The 20,417-nt window shown below is 38.5% G+C and overlaps 1 protein-coding gene across 2 annotated transcripts; it reads right to left on the bottom strand.

Moving 5' to 3' along the window:
• Positions 1-12,727: 12,727 nt before the first annotated feature.
• fzd6 (frizzled class receptor 6) lies at positions 12,728-19,707 on the bottom strand. Of its 2 annotated transcripts, none has more exons than XM_043257564.1 (7): positions 19,500-19,707; positions 18,922-19,147; positions 17,757-17,953; positions 14,852-15,851; positions 14,621-14,769; positions 14,039-14,392; positions 12,728-13,596 (listed from the first exon to the last, which is right to left on the bottom strand). In XM_043257564.1, the coding sequence occupies exons 2-7, from the start codon at positions 19,099-19,101 to the stop codon at positions 13,530-13,532; spliced, it is 1,947 nt and encodes a 648-aa protein (XP_043113499.1). In that variant the 5' UTR covers positions 19,102-19,147; positions 19,500-19,707; the 3' UTR covers positions 12,728-13,529. The 2 variants fall into 2 exon arrangements, with proteins under 2 accessions (XP_043113499.1, XP_043113500.1); XM_043257565.1 differs by having other exon boundaries at positions 13,540-13,680.
• Between the last annotated feature and the right edge of the window lie 710 nt (positions 19,708-20,417).

The raw sequence follows: 20,417 nt of genomic DNA, 5'->3' as shown, positions 1-20,417 counted from the left end.
TTCTTTCTTCTTTCTTCTTCTTTAACACTTCTTTCTTGCCACAAGCTTTCTTCTTCTAACCTAGCCTTTAGCTTCTTCAACTTCCTAGCCTAGCCTAGCCTAACTTCTAACCTACTTCACTACTGCTTCTTCCAGCTTTAGCTTCTTCTTCTTCTTTAACCTAACCTGGCCTAGCCTATTTTCTTCTTAACTTCTTCTTCTAACCTCTTCCTAACCTTCTTCTTCTTCTTCTTCTTCTTCTTCTTCTTCTTCCTAGCCTAACTTACTTCAACCCTTTAACACAACCTAACCTAACTTTAACTTCTTCTTTCTTCTAACCTAACTTCTTTAACCTCTTCTTCTTCTTCTTCTTCTTTTTCTAACTTTCTTCTTAACTTCTTCTCTTCTTCTTCACAACACAACACAACCTAACTTATTTTAACCTAACCTAACTTCTTTCTTCTTCTTCTTCTTCCTCTTCTTCTTCTTCTTCTTCTTCTTTAACTTCTTCTTAACTTCTTCTAGCCTTCTTTCTCTTCTTCCTAGCCTCTTCTTCTTTAACTTAACCTAGCCTTCTTCTTCTTCTTCTTCAACCTAACCTAACTTCTTCTTCTTCTTAACTTAACCTAACCTAACTTCTTAGCCTAGCCCTAACCTAACCTCTTCTTCTTCAACTTCTTCTGGCTTCTTCTTCTTCTTCTTCTAGCACAACTTCTTCTTCTTCTTAACCTAACCTAACTTCTAACCAACTTCAACCTAACTTAGCCTAACTTCTTCTTCTTCACCTAACCTAACCTACTTCTTTAGCCTTGCTTCTTTAACCTAACCTAGCCTAACCTTTCTTCTTCTTCTTCTTCTTAACCTAGCCTTCTTCTTCTTCAACCACAGCCACAACCTAACTTAGCCTAACACTTCTTCTTCCTGGCCTAACCTAACTTCTTCTTCTTCTTCTTCTAACCAAGCTTAACCTAACCTCTTCTAACTAACCTAACTTCTTCTTCTTCTTCAGCTTCTTCTTCTTCTTCTTCTTCTTAACTAACCTTCTTCTTCTTCTTTAACTAACCTAAGCTAACCTTCTTCTTTAAGCACAACAGCCTAACCTAGCACAACCTAACCTAACCTACCACAACCTAACCTAACCTAACCTCTTCTAACTTCTTCTTCTTCTTCTTCTTCTAACTTTCTTCTTCTAGCCTAAACCTAACCTAACCTAACCTAACTTACCTAACCTAACTTCTTCTTCTTCTTCTAACCTAACTTCTTCTTCTTCTAACCTAACTTCTAACCTAACTTAACCTAACTTCTTCTTCTTACTTCTTCTTCTTCCTAACCTAACCTAACCTTCTTCTTCTTCTTCTTCAACCTAACCTAACCTAACTTCTGGCCTAACTTCTTCTTCTTCTTCTTCTTCTTCTTCTTCTTCCTAACCTAACCACAACCTTTCTTCTTAACCTCTTCTTCTTCTAACCTAACCTAACACAACCTAACCTAACCTAACCTAACTTCTTCTAACCTTAACCTTCTTCTTCAACCTAACCTAACCCAGCCTAACAACCTAACTTTTAGCCTAACCTCTTCTAACCTAACCTAACTTCTAACCTAACTTAACTTCTAACCTTCTAACCTAACCTAACCTAACTTCTTCTTCTTCTTCTTCTTCCTAACTTCTTCTTCTAACCTTCTTCTTCTTCTTCCTAACCTAACCTTCCTAACCTTCTTAACCTAGCCTAACCTAACCTAACCTAACTTCTTCTTCTTCTAACCTAACCTAACCTAACTTAACCTAACCTAACTTCTAACCTAACCTGGCCTTCTTCTTTCTTCTTCTTTAACCTAACTTCTTAACTTCTAACCTAACCTAGCCTTCTTCTTAACTTCTTCTTCTTCTTCTTCTTAACCTAACCTAACCTGGCACAACTTCTTCTTCAAGCCTAGCCTTCTTCTTCTTCTTCAGCCTAGCCTAACCTAACCTAGCCTTCTTCTAACCTAACCTAACCTAACCTAACCTAACCTAACCTAACCTAGCCTAACCTTCTTCTTCTTCTTAACCTAACCTAACCTAAACTTCTTCTTCTTCTTCTAGCCTTCTTCTTCTTCTTCTAACCTTCTTCTTCTTCTTCTTCTTCTTCTTCTTCTTCAACTTTCTTCTTCTTCTTCTAACCTAACCTAACTTCTTCTTCTTCTTAACCTGGCTTCTACCTCTTCTTCCTAACTTGGCTTCTTCTTCTTCAGCCTAACCTAGCACAGCCTGGCCTAACTTGGCCTAGCCAGCCTGGCCTAACCTGGCTTAACTTCTTCTTCTTCTTCTTCTTCTTCCTAACCTAACTTCTAACCTTCTTCTTCTTCCTAACTTTAACCTAACCTAACTTCTTCTTCTTCAACTTCTTCTAACTTCTAACCTAACTTCTTCTTCTTCTTCTTCTTCTTCTTCTAACCTTTCTTCTTCTTCTTCTTCTTCTTCTTCTTCAACCTAACTTCTTCTTTCTTCCTTCTTCTTCTTCCTAACTTCTTCTTGGCCTGGCTTCTTCTAACCTAGCCTAACCTAAACCTAACTTCTTCTTCTTTTAGCCTAGCCTAACTTACAACCTAACCTAACTTTACTTCTTCTTTAACCTAACTAACCTAACCCTGGCCTCTTCTTCTTCTTCAACCTAACCTAACTTCTTCTTCTTCTTCTAACTTCCTAACCTAACCTAACTTCTTCTAACCTAACCTAACCTAACCTTCTTCTTCTAACTTCTTCTTAAGCCTAACCTACTTCTTCTTCTAACCTAACAACCTTCTTGGCTTTAGCTAACTAACCTTCTAACACAACCTAACTTAGCCTTCTGGCTAACCACAACCTAACCTCTTCTTCTTCCTAACCAACCACCTAACACAGCCTGGCCTTCTTTCTTCAACTTCTTCTAACTTCAACCTGGCCTAACCTCTTCTTCCTAACCTAACCTAACCTAGCTTAACTTAACCTAACCTAACCTAACCTAGCCTAACCTAACCTAGCCCTAACCTTTAAACCTAACCTAACCTAACAACCTAACCTAACCTAGCCTAACCACTAACTTCTTCTTCTTCTTCTTTCTTCTAACCTAACCTAACCTAACCTAACCTAGCCTTCTTCTTCTTCTTCTTCTTCTTCTTCTTCTTCTTCTTCTCTAACTAACCTAACTTCTTCTTCTTCTTCTAACCTAGCCTAACCTTCTTCAAGCTTCTTCTTCTTCTTCTTCTTCCTAACCTAACCTAACCTAACCTAACCTCTTCTAACCTACAACCTAACCTAACCTAGCCTAACCTAGCTTCTAACTTAGCCTAACCTAACTGGCTTCTAACCTAACCTCTTCTAGCTAACCTAACCTAGCCTTCTTCTAACCTTCTTCTTCTTCTTAACCTTCTTCTTCTTCTTTAACTTCTTCTTCTTCTTCTTCTTCTTAACCTTCTTCTTCTTCTTCTTCTAACCTAACTTCTTCTTCTTCTTCTTCCTAACTTCTTCTTCTTAACTTCTTTCTTCTAACTTCTTCTTCTTCTTCCTTCTTCTTCTTCTTCTTCTAACTTCTTAACCTAACCTAACTAACTAACCTTCTTCTTCACTAACCTAACCTAGCCTAACCTAAGCTAACCTAACTTCTTCACTAGCCTAAGCACAACCTAGCCTAACCTAACCTAACCTAACCTAACCTGGCCTAACTTCTTCTTCTTCACCTTCTTCTTCTTCTTCTTAACTTAACCTAACCTAACCTAACCTAACCTAACCTTCTTCTTCTTCTTCTTCTTCTAACCTAACTTCTTACTTCTTCACTTCTTCTTCTAACCTAACTTCTTCTTCTTCTAACTTCTTCTTCTTCTTCTTCTTCTTCTCTAACTTCTTCTTCAGTGCCACAACTTCTTCTTCTTCTTCTTCTAACTTCTTCTTCTAACCTAGCCAACACAACCTAACCTGGCCTAACCTAACTTCTTCTTCAACTTAACCTAACCTGGCACCTAGCCTAACCTGGCCCTAACCTAACCTAACTTCTTCTAACTTCTTCCTAGCCTAGCCTTCTTCAACAACCTATTCTTTCTGGCTTCTAACCTAACCTAACTTCTTCAACCTAACTTCTTAACCTAAGCCTCTTCTTCTAACTTCTAACTTCTTCTTCTTCTTCTTCTTCTTCTTTCTTCTTCTTCTTCTCTTCTTTCTTCTTCTTTAACCTAACCTAACCTGGCCTCTTCCTCTTCTTCTTTAGCCTTCTTCTTCTTCTTCTTCTTCTTCTTCTTTCTTCTTCTTCTTCTTCTTCTTCTTCTAACCTTCCTTCTTCTTCTTAACCTTCTTCCTTCTTCTTCTTCTTAGCCTAACCTAACTTCTTCTTCTTCTTCACTAACTTAACCTTAACCTAACTTCTTCACAACCTAACCTAGCCCACCTTCTTTAACCTTCTTCTTAACCTCTTCCTCTAGCCTAACCTAACCTAACCTACTTCTAACTTCTTCTAGCCTAACCTTCTTAACTTCTTCTTCTTCTTTAACTTCTTCTTCTTCCTTAGCCTAGCCTAACTTAACCTTGCCTAACCTAGCCTTCTTCTTCAACCTTCTTCTAGCTTCCCTTCTTCTTAACCTAGCCTAACCTAACCTAACCTCTTCTTCTTCTTTAACCTAACTTCTTCTTCTTAACCTAACTTAACCTTCTTCTTCTTCTTCTAACCTAGCCTTCTTCTTCTTCTTAACCTAACCTAACCTAACCTAACTTAACTTCTTCTTCTTCTTCTTCTTCTTCCTAACCTAACCTTCTTTCTTCTTTGCTTTTAACCTTCTTCAACTTCTTCTAACCTAACCTAACCTAACACTAACCTAACCTAACCTAGCCTAACTTCTTCTTTTCTTCTAACCTCTTCTTTAACCTAACCTAACCTAACCTAACCTCTTCTTCTTCTTCTTCTTCTTCTTCCTAACCTAACCTAACCTAGCTTCTTCTGCTAACCTAACCTCTTCTAACCTAACACTAACTTCTTCTTCTTCTTTAACCTAACCTAACCTAACCTAACCTTCTTAACCTTCTTCTTCTGCCTTAGCACTTCCTCTTCTTCTAACTGGCTTCTTCCCTAACCTAACCTAACCTCTGGCCTGGCCTAACCTAACCTAACAACCTAACTTGGCCTAACCTAACTTAACAAGCTAACTTAACCTAACCTTCTTCTTCTTCTTCTCTAACCTAACCTAACCTAACCTAACCTAACCTAACCTAACCTAACTTCTTTAACCTAACCTAACCTAACCTTCTTCTTCTTCTTCTAACCTTCTTCTAACCCTAACTTCTAACCTTCTTCTAACCTAACTTCTTCTTCTTCTTCTTCTTCTTCTTAACTTCTTCTTCTTCTTCAACACAAACTAACCTTCTAACCTCTTCTTTAGCACAACCTAACCTGGCCAACACAACCTAACAACTTAAGCCTAACCTTCTAACTTCTTAACCTAACCTAACCTAACCTGGCTTAACTTCAGCCTGGCCTAGCCTGGCTTCTTCTTCTTCAACTTCTAACCTTCTTCTAACCTAACTTAAGCCTAACTTCTTCTTCTTCTTCTTCTAACTTCTTCTTCTTCTTCTTCTAACTTCTTCTTCTTCTTAACCTTAACCTAACCTAACCTAACCTAACTTCAACCTAACCCTAGCCTAGCCTAACTTCTTCTTCCTCTTCTAACTTCTTCTTCTTCTTCTAACCTCTTCTAACTTCTTCTTCTTCTTCTTCTAACCTAGCCTAACCTAACTTAACCTTCTGGCTTCTTCTAACCTTCTTCTAACCTAACCTAACTTAACCTGGCCTACTTCTTCTTCTTCAACCTAACCTAACCTAACAGCTCTTCCTCTTCTTCTAACTTAACCTAACCTAACCTAACCTAGCCTAACTTCAACACTTCTTCTAACCTAGCTTCTTCTTCTTCCTGGCCTCTTCCTAGCCTACTTCTTTAACCTAACCTAACTTTTCTTCTTCTTCTAACTTCTTCTTCTAACTTGCTTCTTCTTAACCTAACCTAACTTCCAACCTAACCTAACTTCTTCTAACCTAACTTCTTCTTCTTCTTCTTCTTTAACTAACCTAGCCTAACCTAACTTCTTCTTCCTAACCCTTCCCTTCTAACCTTCTTCTTCTAACTTCTTTCTTCTTCTTCTTCTTAACCTAACTTCTAAGCCTAACTTAACACAACTCTTCTTCACTTAACCTAACTTCTTCTAACCTGGCCTAACCTAACACAACCTAACCTAACCTTCTTCTTCTTCAACCTAACCTAACACTAACTTCAATTTCTAACCTTCTTCTTTAACTTCTTCTTCTTCACAACCTAACTTAACCTAACCTAACCTAACTTCTAACCTAACTAACCTAACCTAACCTAACCTAACCTAACCTAACCTACTTCTTCTTTAACCTTCTTCCTCTTCTAACCTAACCTAACTAAACCTAACTTCTTCTTCTTCTTTAACCTAACCTAACTTCTTCTTCTAACCTAACCTAGCCTCTTCTTCTTCTTCTTTCTTCCTAGCCTTCTTCTCTTCTAACTCTAACCTTCCCTAACCTTCTTCCTAACCTAACCTAGCCTAACCTAACCTTCTAACCTAACCTAACCTAACCCTAACTTCTTCAACCTAACCTAACCTAACACAACTTCAACCACCTAACTTCTTCTTCTAACTTCTTCTAGGCTAACCTTCTTCTTCTTTAACCTAACCTAACCTAACCTAGCCTAACTGCCTAACCTAACCTAACCTAACCTAACCTGGCTTCTTCTTCTTCTTCTTTAACCTAACCTTTAACCTAACCTAACCTTCTTTAAGCTAACCTAACTAACCTAACCTAACCTCTCTTCTAACCTAACTTCTTCTTCTTCTTCTAACCTAACCTAACCTAACCTAACCTAACTTCTTCTTCTTCTTCTTCTTCTTCTAACCTAACTTCTAACTTCTTCAACCTAACCTTCTACCTTCTTCTAACCTAACCTTCTTCTTCTTAACCTTCCACAACTTCTAATTCTAACCTAACCTTCTTCTTCTTCTTCTAACCTAACTTTAGCCTTCTTCTTTAACCTAACCTAACCTAACCTAACCTAACCTTCTTCTAACCTAACCTAACCTAACTAACTTAACCTAACTTCTTCTTCTTCTGCTAACCTCTTTAACTTAACCTAACCTAACCTAACCTAACCTAACACTAACCTAACCTCACTAACCTAACCTAACTAACTAACCTAACCTAACCTAACCTAACTAACCTAACCTTCTTCTTCTTCCTAACTTACAACCTAACCTAACCTAACACTAACCTAACCTAACCTAACCTTGCCTAACCTATAACTACTTCTTCTTCAACCTAACTTCTTCTTCTTAACCTTCTTCTTCTTAACCTTCTTCTTCTTCTTCTTCAAACCCTAACCTAACCTAACCTAACTTCTTTAACCTAACCTAGCCCACTAACCTAACTTTAACCTAACCTCTTTAACTTCAACCTAGCACAACCCTAGCCTAGCCTAACTTCAACCTTCTTTTAGCCAACCTAACCCTAAGCACTAACCTAACCTATAACCTTCACCTACAACCTAACCTTGCTTCAACTTCAACCTGTGCACAACTTGGCCAACACTAACTTCTTCTTCTTCTTCTTCTACTTCTTCTTCTTCTTAACCTAACCTTCTTCTAACCTAACTTCTTCTTTCTTCTAACCTAACCTAACTTCTTCTTAACCTTCTTCTTCTAACTTCTTCTTCTAACTTCTTCTTCTAACCTAACCTAACTTCTCTTCTAACCTAACCACTAACCTAACCTAGCTTAACCTAGCCTAACTTCTTCTTCTTCTAACCTAACCTCTTTAACCTAACCTAACCTAACTTCTTCTAACCTAACCTAACCTAACCTAACCTAAGCCTAACTTCTTCTTTAACTTCTTCTTAACCTAACCTAGCTCTAACCTAACCTAACCAACTACCTAACCTAACCTAACCTAACCTCTTCTTCTTCTTCTTCTTTAACTTCTAACTTCTTCTTCTTCTTCTTCTTCAAACCTAACCTAACCTTCTTCTTCTTCTAACCTAACCTAACCTAACCTAACCTCTTCTAACCTAACCTAACCTAACCTAACTGTAACCTAACTTAACTTCTTAACCTTCTTCTTCTTCTTCTTCTGGCCTAACTTAACCTAACCTAACTTAACTTCTTCTTCTAACACTTCTTCTTCTTCTTAACCTAACCTAACCTAACCTAACCTAACCTAACTTCCTAACCTAACCTAGCCTACTTCTCTTCTTCTAACCTTCTAACCTGGCCTAACCTAACCTCAACCTCTAACCTTCTTCTTCTTCTTCTTAACCTAACTTCTTCTTAACCTAACCTAACCTAACCTAACCTTCTTCAACCTAACCTAGCCTAACCTAACCTAACCAACTTCTTTTAACCTAACTTCTTCTAACCTAACCTAACCTAACCTAACCTTCCTAACCTAACCTAACTTAACCTAACTTCTAACCTAACCTAACCTAACCTTGCTAACCTTCTTCTTCTTTAACTTCTTCTTCAACCCCTCTTCTTAACCTAACCTAACCTAACCTTCTTCTTCTTAACTTAACCTTCTTCCTAACCTAACCTAACCTAACCTAACTAACCTAACCTAACCTAACCTAACCTAACCTAACACAGCTTCTTGCCTAACCTAACCTAGCACAACTAACCTAACTTCTTCTAACCTAACCTAACCTGGCCTAACCTTAACCTAACCTAACCTAGGCCTCTTTCCTAACCTAACTTCTTCTTCTTCTAACCTCTTCTTCTTCAACTTAACCTAGCCTAACCTTCTTCTTCTTCTAACCTAACCTAACCTAACCTAACCTAACTTAACCTAACCTAACTTCTTAACCTAACCTAACCTAACCTCTTCCTTCTTCTTCTTTAACCTAACTTCTTCTTCTAACCTCTTCTTCTCCCTCTTCTCTTCTTCTTCTTCTTCTTCTTCTAACCCTAACCTAACTTTAACCACACCTCTTAACCTAACCTAACCTAACCTAACCTTAACCTAACCTAACCTAACCTAACTTTCTTCTAACCTAACTTCTTCTTCTTCTAACCTAACTTCTTCTAACCTAACCTAACTTCTTCTAACTTCTTTAAACCTAACTAACCTAACCTAACCTAACCTAACCTAGCCTAACCTAACCTAACCTAACCTAACCTAACCTAACCTAACCTAACTTCTTAACCTTCTTCTAACCTAACCTAACCTCTAACTTCTTCTTCAACTTCTAACCTAACCTAACCTTCTTTAACTTTAACCTAACTTGGCCTACACCTACTTCTAACCTAACCTAACCTAACTTCTAACACAACTTCTTAACCTAACCTAACCTAACCTAACCTAACCTAACCTAACCTAACCTAACCTAACCTTCTAACCTAACTTCTAACCTAACCTAACCTAACTTCTTAACCTTTAACCTAACTAACCTAACCTAACCTAACCTAACCTAACCTAACTAACCTAACTAACCTAACCTAACTTCTTCTTCTTCTTTAACCTAACCTAACCTAACTTCAACCTTTAACCTAACCTAACCTAACTTCTTCTTCTTCTTCTTCTTCTTCAACCTAACCTAACCTAACTTCTTCTTAGCCTTTCTTCTTAACCTAACCTAACCTAACCTAACCCCTAACCTAACCTAACCTAACTTCTTCTTCTTCTTCAACCTAACCTAACCTTCTTCTAGCTTTAACACTTCTTCCTAACCTAACCTAGCCTAACTTCTTCTTCTTTCTTCTAACCAACCTAGCCTCTTCTTTAACCTAACCTAGCCTAACCTAACTTCTTCTTCTTTTAACCTAACTTAACCTAACCTTCTTCTTCTTCTTCTTCTTCTTCTTTAACTTAACCTAACCTAACCTAACCTACTTTAACCTAACCTTCTAACCTAACACAACCTAACCTTCTTCTTCTAACCTAACTTCTAACTTCTTCTTAACCTAACCTAACCTAACCTAACCTAACCTAGCCTAACCTAACCTAACCTAACCTAACTTCTTCTTCTTCTTAACCTTCTTCTAACTTCAACCTCTTTCTAACCTAACCTAACCTAACCTAACACAACTTCTAACCTCTTCCTAACCTAACCTAACCTAACCTAACCTAACCTAACCTAACCTAACCTCTTCTAACACAACTTCTTTCCTAACCTTCTAACCTCTTCTTCTTCTTCCTAACCTAACCTAACTTAACCTAACCTAACCTCTTCTTCTTCTAACCTAACCTAACTTCACAACTAAACCTAACCTAACCTAACTTTAACTAACCTAACTTCTTCTTCTAACTTAACCTTCTTCTTCTTTCTTCTTCCTAACCTTCTTCTAACCACAACCTAACCTTAGCCTAACCTAACCTAACCTCTTCCTAACCTAACCTAACCTAACCTTCTTCTTCTTTAACCTAACCTAACTTAACCTAACCTCTTCTATTTTTAACCTAACCTAACTTAACCTAACCTAACCTTCTTCTAACCTAACCTCTAGCACAACCTAACCTAACTAGCCTAACCTAACCAACTTAACACTTAACCTAACTAACCTAACCTAACCTAACTTTAACCTAACCTAACCTAACCCTAACTTCTTCTTCTAACTTAACTTAACCTTCTTCCTAACCTAACCTAACCTAACCCTAACCTAAACCTAACCTAACCTAACCTAACCTAACCTAACCTAACCTAACCTAACCTAGCCTAACTTCTTCTTCTTCTTAACTTAACCTAACCTAACCTAACCTAACCTTCTAACCTAAACTTCTTCTTAACCTAACCTTAACCTAACCTAACCTAACCTAACCTAGCCTAAACTAACCTAACCTTCTAACCTAACCTCTTCCTCTTCTTAACCTAGCCTAACCTAACCTAACCTAACTAACCCTTCTAACTAACCTAACCTAACCTGGCCTAACCTAACCTAACCTAACTTCTTCTAACACCCCTAACCTAGCCTTCTTAACTTCTTCTAACCTAACCTAACTTCTAACCTAACCTAACCTAACCTAACCTAACCTACTTCCTAACCTAACCTAACCTAACCTAACTTCTAACCTAACCTAACTTCTAACTTCTAACCTAACCTAACCTAACCTAACCTAACCCTAACCTAACCTAACCTAACCTAACCTAACCTAACCTAACTTTAACCTAACTTCTAACCTAACCTAACCTAACCTAACCTAACCTAACCTAACCTAACCTAACCTAACCTAACCACAACTTAGCCTAACTTCTTCTTCCTAACCTAACCTAACCTAACCTAACCTAACTTCCTAACCTTACTAACCTAACTTCTAACTTCTTCCCTAACTTAACCTTCCTAACCTAACCTAACCTAACCTTCTTCTAACCTTCTTCTAAGCCTAACCTAACCTAACCTAACTTCTTACAACTAACCTAACCTAACCCTAACACAACTAACTTAACCTAACCTAACCTTAACCTAACCTTCTAACCTAACCTAACCACAACCTAACCTAACCTAACCTATTAACTTCTTCTTAACCTAACCTAACCTCTTTAACTAACCTAACTTCTTCTAACTTAACCCCTAACCTTCTTCTTAAAACCTAACCTAACCTAACCTAGCCTCTTCCTAACTTCTAACCTAAGCCTAACCTAACTTCTTAACCTTCTTTAACCTAACCTTCTTCTTCTTCTAACCTAACCTAACCTAACCTTCTTCTTCTTCTTCTTCTAACTAACCTAACCACTAACCTAACCTAACTTAACCTAAGCCTAACCTAACTTCTTCTAACCTAACTTCTAACCTAACCTAACCTTAACCTAACCTAACCTAACCTAACCTAACCTAACCTAACCTAACTTAACTTTCTTCTTCTAACCTACTACCTAACCTAACTTCTGGCCTAACTTCTAACCTAACTTAACCTAACCTAACCTAACCTTCTTCTTCTTTAACCTAACCTTAACCTAACCTAGCCTAACACTAACCTAACCTAACCTAACTTTTACACCCTAACTAACTAACTTCTTCTAACCTAACCTAACTTAACCTAACCTTCTAACCTAACTTAACCTAACTAACTTCTAACCTAACCTAACCTAACCTAACCTAACCTAACACAACCTAAGCTAACTTCTTCTTCTTCTTTAACTAACCTAACCTGCCTCAACCAACTTCTTCTTCTTCTTCTAACCTTCTTCTAACTTCTTCCTCTTCTAGCCTAACCCCTAACCCAACCTAACCTAACCTAACCTTCTCTTCTTCTTTAACCTAACACTTCTAACCTAACCTAACCTAACCACAACCTAACCTAACCTAACCTAACCTAACACAGCCTAACCTAACCTTGCTAACCTAACCTAACCCCTAACCTAACCTAACCTAACCTAACTTCTTCCTCTTCCTAACCTAACCTAACCACCTAACCTAACTTCTTCTAACCTAACCTAACCTTCTAACCCTAACCTAACCCTAACCTAAACCTAACCTAACCTTGCCTAACCTAACCTAACCTAACCTAACCTAGCCCTAACCTAACCTAACCCCTAACCTAACCCCTAACCTAACCCTAACCTAACCCTAACCTAACCTAACCCTAACCTTCCTAACCTAACCTAAACCCTAACCCAACTTCAACCCCTAACCTAACCTAACCTAACCTAACCTAACAACCTAACCCCTAACCTAAACCTCTAACCCTTAAAAACTCTGCAGAGTTACACTTCAGGAAAGTCAAATAAACACCACAATCTGAAAATCTTTGTCAAAACTGAGAAGTTTTATTTTAAAATTACTTTCACAATAAAATATGTATAATAAAATAGATGGCAGACAAAGCAATTCTTTATTGACGGACATATTTAACTGACACAATCTATCCTCCACCCAATATATTTGCACACCTTTTATTTACTGTTTAAGAGGAACTTGTTAGATACAAGTATTTTGGTAATGACACAAGGTGCAAAACACACTTATCAAACATTAAAAGCACTTTCCCGTCTAAGGTCACAAAGTACATATGCAAAAAAACAACAAAAAAAGCAATTTTAGCAAAGCAATATCAAAAGATCTTTTCGAAAGAAAAGTAGAGATACAGCTGAAATGTTAAATGCCTTAATCTTTATCATTTTAAGCAAGTTTTACTAAAGAACACAGTTAATATTTATAAACAATATTGCCGTTTATTTTTGGGAAGTGTTTTTGGCAAACAGTTAGAGCACATGGTGTAGAGAGTTGTTTAAGAGTAAATCCTAAATTAAATCTCTTGCTTTTGTTCACAGATCCAAGTCAGAAATGTCAGTGTTAAGACTATTCCAGTGACGAACCACTTACAAATATGCACTTTTGTTCCTACAAAAACTGACGACATTCATGGTGAATCTATACAGAACCTGTCAGTAAATATGAGCTGCATTACCATTATGACATTCAAGCTTACAGTAGTGAACAGGAATATAAAAACATCTAGTAATGTGGACATCTATAATGAAAATGCAGAGAGAACGAGGAAGGCGGAGCCAAGAGGCCTTCATTCAGATTCAAAGCCGATCCTGAGATTTCATTGGTTGTTGATGCAGTGGAAGGAGCTCTGGTCAGCCTGTAGAGAATCATCTTTGGGTGTCAACCTTCAAAAAGCAATTACGTGTTGTGTTAAAACAGTGAAACGGATGTTGCTGGTTCACCTAGTTCATCTTATTACTCACTGCAGCCTGGAAAAAACATTTCAAGAAATGTGAAGCTTGTATTCATACAAATTATTTAATATAATGTAATTATGTTAAATTCTATTAAATATTCGAGGTGTGAAGTTTTTCTAAGGTTGCCGCATGAAAAATTATGTCCTTCCTGCCATCCCTCAACATATAAAATTAACCATTTTAAAAACTGAACACGAGTAAAATGCAGACTCGATTAGAACGCAGATGATGGAACCATATGGAGCAATTAGTAAATGAATCGGCCAAATAGGTAGTCTACATTTGAAAAAAAGTAGTCTACATTTAGTTCTGTTATTAAATTAGATGTATGTGTTGTAGTATTGATGTTCTAGTGGAAGGCTAAACAGACCTGTGTGAGCTCTGTGTGTGGCTGCTGATTCGGCTGGAAGTGTCAGTTTTACTGCGTCTCTCAGTGGCTGCTGATACCACGCACTCCTGAGCGGACGTTTCCGAGGAACGATGCGGATCGGAGATGCTCTGGCTTGGAATGCAGTGATTGTGGACCACAGTAGACACAGGTGTGTTGCCGTGGTTACTGGTGACAGGTGAGTGCACACCTGTGCTGGTGCCCATGGACTTCGACACAACCTTCAGCTTGTGTGAGGACGACTTGTAGTGCTTGGACTTGTGCTGCACATGGCTGTTGTGTTTGAGGAAGAATTCACAGGATTCCTGCAACACACGCCGACTCTCGCTGATCGGACTGAAGCACAAACAAAAAGAAAAACATTTCTTATACAGTTTTCGTGCATACAAAACATTGCTTGCCCAACTTTAAGCCCTGCTGTGAACACAGTTTGGCTCATACGCACATACTTTAGCATGTAGGTGACTTATTTATTGTTTAAATCATAGCCACTACAAGGAGACAAACAACATTTACTTTGTATGTCATGAATGATTGGCTTAGAATTAGAGAAAGTAGACTTACTCTTTCTTGCGATTTCTCTTGAAGAATGACGCCCACTCTGAGCAGGTTTTCTTACTGCTGACCCAGAACACAGCTGATATTCCCACAATCAGCGTCATTAGATATTTAATAAGAAACAGCGAGAGCTCAGGTTGTTCCACTTCAACACTCTACGAAAAAAAAAATAAATCAGTGAGTGGGAAATGAAAAAGTTCTGGTAATGTAGCATACAGCTCAGGTTGAGGGTCTCACATGGCGGGAACAGGGAATGCTGTATTCCTGGCAGTGTCGGTGGATCCAGCTGTTCTCCCAGCGGCTGCGGTGGGCTTGTTCATACAGATAGCAGCCGAGCAGGACCAGCAGAGGCAGCAGGTAAAGGCCACTGAACACTCCGATGCGGATCATGAACTTCTTTAGCTTCTCCTGGTTCCGCTCATCGTGCTGGATCACCTGACGCACACGGTTCAGAGACATGATGCCGGCAAGCAGCAGTGAGAGGCCGGCCAGCACTGAGATGGCCAGTGGAGCAACCACAAACCAGCGCAGTGTGGTGAGATCGTAAAGACCGACGAAACACACACCGCTGAGTCCATCTCCTTCCACCTTCTCCAGTGCCAGCAGCACAACAGTGAGTGCTCCGGGGAGACCCCAGGACACTGTGTGAAACCACACCGCCTTCTTCTCTATGGCTTCACAGCTCCACTCCGGCCCTGCGGCCAAAAACCAAGTGATGGTCAGAACCACCCACCACACCATTCCTGCCGTGGAGAAGAAGTACAGCAGCATGAAGAGCAGCGAGCACACACGACTCTGGGCTCCCAGCACAGCCGTCTTCACGCGGCCTGGCAGACTTGGCTCGTTACAAGCAGCCTTGTTACCCAGCGCAAAGCCAACAAAATACACCAGAGAGACAAAGCTGTAGCAAACGGAGTAGAAGATGATTGGCCGCTCAGGGTAGCGAAAACGCTTCACATCTATGAGGAAGGTTAAAAATGTGAAGAGAGTTGCACATAAGCACACGATGGAACACACGCCAATGAAGGTCTTGGCGAACTGAACTTCTTGCGGTTTAAGGTACATGTTGTGGCATGGTGGAGCACAGTCTTGAGCCCCGAGGAAAGAGCCACCCTGACCAGGACGAGTCTTCAGCTGAAGAGGACACCAGAAGCCCAGATCCCGGCTGGAGGACAGAGAGCTACTGGATGTAGTCACCTCCACGCCTGAAACAGCAGAACCACGACACAACTCCAATCTGAAAAATCAACAGCATATGAGATTTACAGCTCAGAAAACATACACAGTCTGACTAGCAAACAAGCCCAGGCAAGGCAAGTTTATTTATACAGCACATTTTATACACAATGGTAATGCAAAGTGTTTTACATAACAGGAAAAAAAAATTAATTTTAAAATTATTAAAAAATAAAAAAATGTTATAGATAAAATACAGTGCAGTCAGTTCTTAGATAACAGTGCTCATTCTATAAATGCAAAGCTAAAGGGATGAGTCTAAACAGCTTTGAGTCTGAACTTAAATGTGGCTGAAGTTTTAGGACATCTGATCTTTTCTAGAAGCTCTAATGATCTGAGTGTCACCAAGTCTTTAATGAAAACAAAACATCTAATTCTTGCAATGTTTTTAAGAATATAGCATGCATTAATGAAATGAATAAACATTAATAAATGTTCTTCAGTTAAGCATAGAGAAAACTGAAGTCATTGCCTCACTCCTTGTCAAGAAGACCACTAGACAGCTGCAGCGAGTTAGGTAGCTGTGGTTTTATGTTTTTTAGATACAATCCGGGTTAGCACCTGGACATCCCTTTCAGACAGCTTCCTCTTGCGTTCCACAGTTATTGCTGTTGGATGTGGTTTATCCTTCTTGGTGATATGCTGACACTACCCTGGATACTGTGGCTCTTAATATAAGACTTACTGTCTGGATCACAGATGTGCCAGCAAGACGTGCACCAACAATTTGTCCTCTTTTGAACTCTGATATGTCCCACATGATGTTGTATGATCTCTAGGAGTTCCGGGAGGGTTAGCACTAACATGCTTGTGTCCTCATGCGTGACCTTAACTGGTGCATCGATTGGTCAGAAAAAAAACATACCAATATGAAATACGAAGTCAGGACTAGTCTGCATAGGCTGAATAAAGCCAAAGTCCCTTTCAAGAAAGCAAACCAATGACGCTTTGATGGAGACGATGACAATGACGACAAAGATGATTACATTCAGTGATGAATCATAACTTATTAACAGACGTGTGAGTCCGTTATTATTAGTGTGCAAATAACCAAAGCAATTAAATGTGCTCTCTGATAGCTTTACAAGCACATGTCAGTATGATCGAATGCCTGGCAAGAGTTTTAAAATGGACACTCTCTTAAGAAGCATGTTTTACAGAAGTTAACTATGCAAAATGATGTATATTAGCATCAACATTCACTCTGACAGAGAAACATTGTTTAGTCATGCCTTCAGATCACTACGTTCAACAAATTCATAATGTTTTTAAATTGTGTTTTGCTCTACTTAATAATTCTGAATAGAGATCTGTGTATATTTATAACTATTTATATAAGGTGACTGTGATAGTGGTCTGTTGGCGTCTCTGCGTGGTCCTGCTTGGTATTGCAGATGGACTTGAAGTTATTTATATCAAGTTTATATATAGAAAATGGTGTAAATAAATGTAAAAAAAAAAAAAAAAAAAAACCTCACAGATTTTGCTGATGCACTGTATACATCAATTTTGAATTATTGTAAAAATTAGAATTATTTCATAAGAAAACTTGCAGAAAATAGTTTTGTGAGAATCATCCTCAGACTTGAATATTTTACTTTATAATACTTTTTCTGTTGTTATACTGAGGATATCTGGGCATATGCTCAAATTTTAGGATGTGGCACCAGCCGCCACCGTCAAAGAATAATATCGCAAAATTTTGTGCACTGCTAAAAACACGCTGAATCTTTCATTGTGGGAGAAAAGATGGCCATATCTAATAATTATCAATAAGATCCCATGCGTGTTTTTTCACTGTAAGCTCGAGCTGTGGACTGCACAAAGTACATTTCTTTAACAAAAGACCACTGACCTGAATCAGAATGAGCGTTATATACAGCTATGTTTACAGAGATCTGCTCACCGGTCACACTGCAGCTCGGACGGCCAGCTGAGGCCAAAGGTCAGCATGTCTCTGCTGCAGTCAGACAGAACTCGCTCACACAGTTCTCTGCAGGGCCGCTGGACACGTGTGTGGTCAGTACACTCGGGGACAAACGCCTGGCACAAGAAGAGATGTACCTCAGGAGAACAGCGCAGGCTGACCAGAGGCATGAAGGGCTACAAACACAGAGACATTCAAGGCTGTTATTTAGCTAGTTACATGTCTTTTAAACATATTCACTCTTTCTTCTTCTAACTTAATAAATTAATTTAGTCTTTAAGAAATATGTTTGTTTACCGATATATTTAGACCAGAAGGGCAACATAGAATTACACAATCATCACAAAACAAAGCCTAACAGGAATAGGCCCTATCTGCTGACAGTACATTATCACTGAGAGTGAGAAATAGTAAGAAAGAATCCACAGAGTCACAACGTTGTGTGTGTGTGTGTGTGTGTGTGTGTGTGTGTACAAACAGTAATGGCTGCAGAAAGCTCTTAGCTCCAGTTTCCTTCCTTCCTTCTCTCTAAAGGCAGTAACAATAGGGCCGAGGCCTTTCCTCTCATGTATTACACAAATCCCATTATTTGATACAACTACAAAAGCAGTGAAACCAATCCCTGTGAGGGAATCGCAGGAATGTGCTCTGAAACACACGGAGACATGACGGGGTAAAAACTGATCTCTGAAACGCAGTCTCTAAAAAATAGAAATGCTTGACGTTTTGTGTTTTATTATTATTATAAGTCTCTTCAAAATGTGGTAACTATAAACTAGTCAACCCTAATCGAGATTAATCGCACCTGAAATAGTTGTTGTGTACATAATTTATGTGCACTGTGTATATTTATTATGTTTATATGAATACACACACACACACGGATGAATATATTTAAGAAGATTATTATATAAATGACAAATATATGCATTTAATATAAGTATATATTTTGAAAATATATACAGCATGTGTGCATATTTATATACAAATAGTAAATATACATTTACACAACTCATTTTGAATGTGATTGTCATAGCATAAAGCTACATGAAAAGCCCCAAAACTCAACATTGCTGCGTTTAGTTCATTGTGTATTATACAGCTGGATTCAGACAGCCTTTCGATGACCTTCAGCAAACGCTACCTTCATCTTCACCACAGCGATGTGCTGGTCATAGTGCTCCAGCATGTTAGGGAAGAATGTGCTGTTGTAGGGCATGCCGTGGCACCACTGCACATGAACAGGCTCACAAGTGAATGAAGTGTGGCCTGTGCAAGAGTCTAGTATTAAGAAACCGAGGCTGAAGCACAGCAGGATCTGCATGGTTTGAGCCCAGAAGATTCAGGAGGATCTCAGAATCATCAGAAACCTGCACAATACAAACATACACATGAACATCGTCTGAGCTCTGTGTCAGCTGCAACAACAGAGAAAGATCTGTCACAAATGTTGCGCTATGTACAAAATACAACGAAAATACAAAACAAAAACTGACACTTTAGCGCGTTTCCGAAACTCTTATGTTACATAAAATGAGTAAAATCTGTTTGAACCTCGAGAGATAAGAAACATACAATCATCTTGACTACTCATTAAAACAAGGGGTTTTCCGAAAAGAATGTGTAGAGTGCTCGAGTTATTGTGGTTTGGTTTCTTTAACGATCGCAAACTTCTCTGGAACAAGTCATTTTTGTTCAAAGAAAACACGTAGCTTGTCTTACCTGAACACGGCCACTGTCGCACAAACTCTGTTTATTTGTTCTTCTACACTACTTCATTAAGTCTTTCTAGACGTACAGAATCCTGTATTTCATTCTCCATGCGTGAATCTATTCTGATTTCTCCATATTTCGGTAAAAGATCCTCTTTGGGCCAAAAAGAAACAATCGCTTTCCTGGAGTTTTTGCTTCCAAAAAAAGTCATTGTCGTTAGCGCATGCGCAGAAGAGCGACCGTGTTCACGAGCTAGCTCAGCTATGATTGTGTGACCACCGATCTATAATAATAATAATAATAAAAAAATACTGTATATAGATCAGCCGTTACAATACTGAACTCAAACCTTATTACTCCGATGCATTTCTCCAGATGCTTTCAATTACACTTAAAATATGAAATAACATCATGAAATGGAGATGCATGCTTTGTTTTAAAATCTATTTACAAGGATAAAAAAATGCTATACTTTCACTTTACTTAAAAAGTTATGAAAAGTTTAAAGTTATAACTAAAGGAGACCGAACCGTCTCACTTTTCCTTGAACTGTTTGTGCAAAATAGTGCAAATAATAACATGTGGTTAAATTTTCAATACCAAATCATACACTATGAATGTCTAACAAAAGCATAATTAAACGTCACTTAACACATAGTCTAATAATTTATGGAAAATATAAATCAGCTTAAAAAACAAACAAACAAAAAAAATTGGTTCCAAACATAAATGGTTCCAGCAACTTCAAATGTCTTTGTTTCTGACCATAAACAAATGTACTACATCATCTCTCGAGAACTGAAGAGGTTTTATAACAGCTGTGATTGGAATATGTACTCAATTAAACGTAAGCACAATCATTTTACTGTAAGATGTAACCTGCTAAAGTCATCAGCCATAGAGTTCAGGGATATGTGAGCTTTCCTT

This window comes from Puntigrus tetrazona, chromosome 14, assembly GCF_018831695.1.
Source record: "Puntigrus tetrazona isolate hp1 chromosome 14, ASM1883169v1, whole genome shotgun sequence".
NCBI classification, from domain to species: Eukaryota; Metazoa; Chordata; class Actinopteri; order Cypriniformes; family Cyprinidae; genus Puntigrus; species Puntigrus tetrazona.
This window is presented reverse-complemented; position numbering and strand designations above follow the sequence as displayed.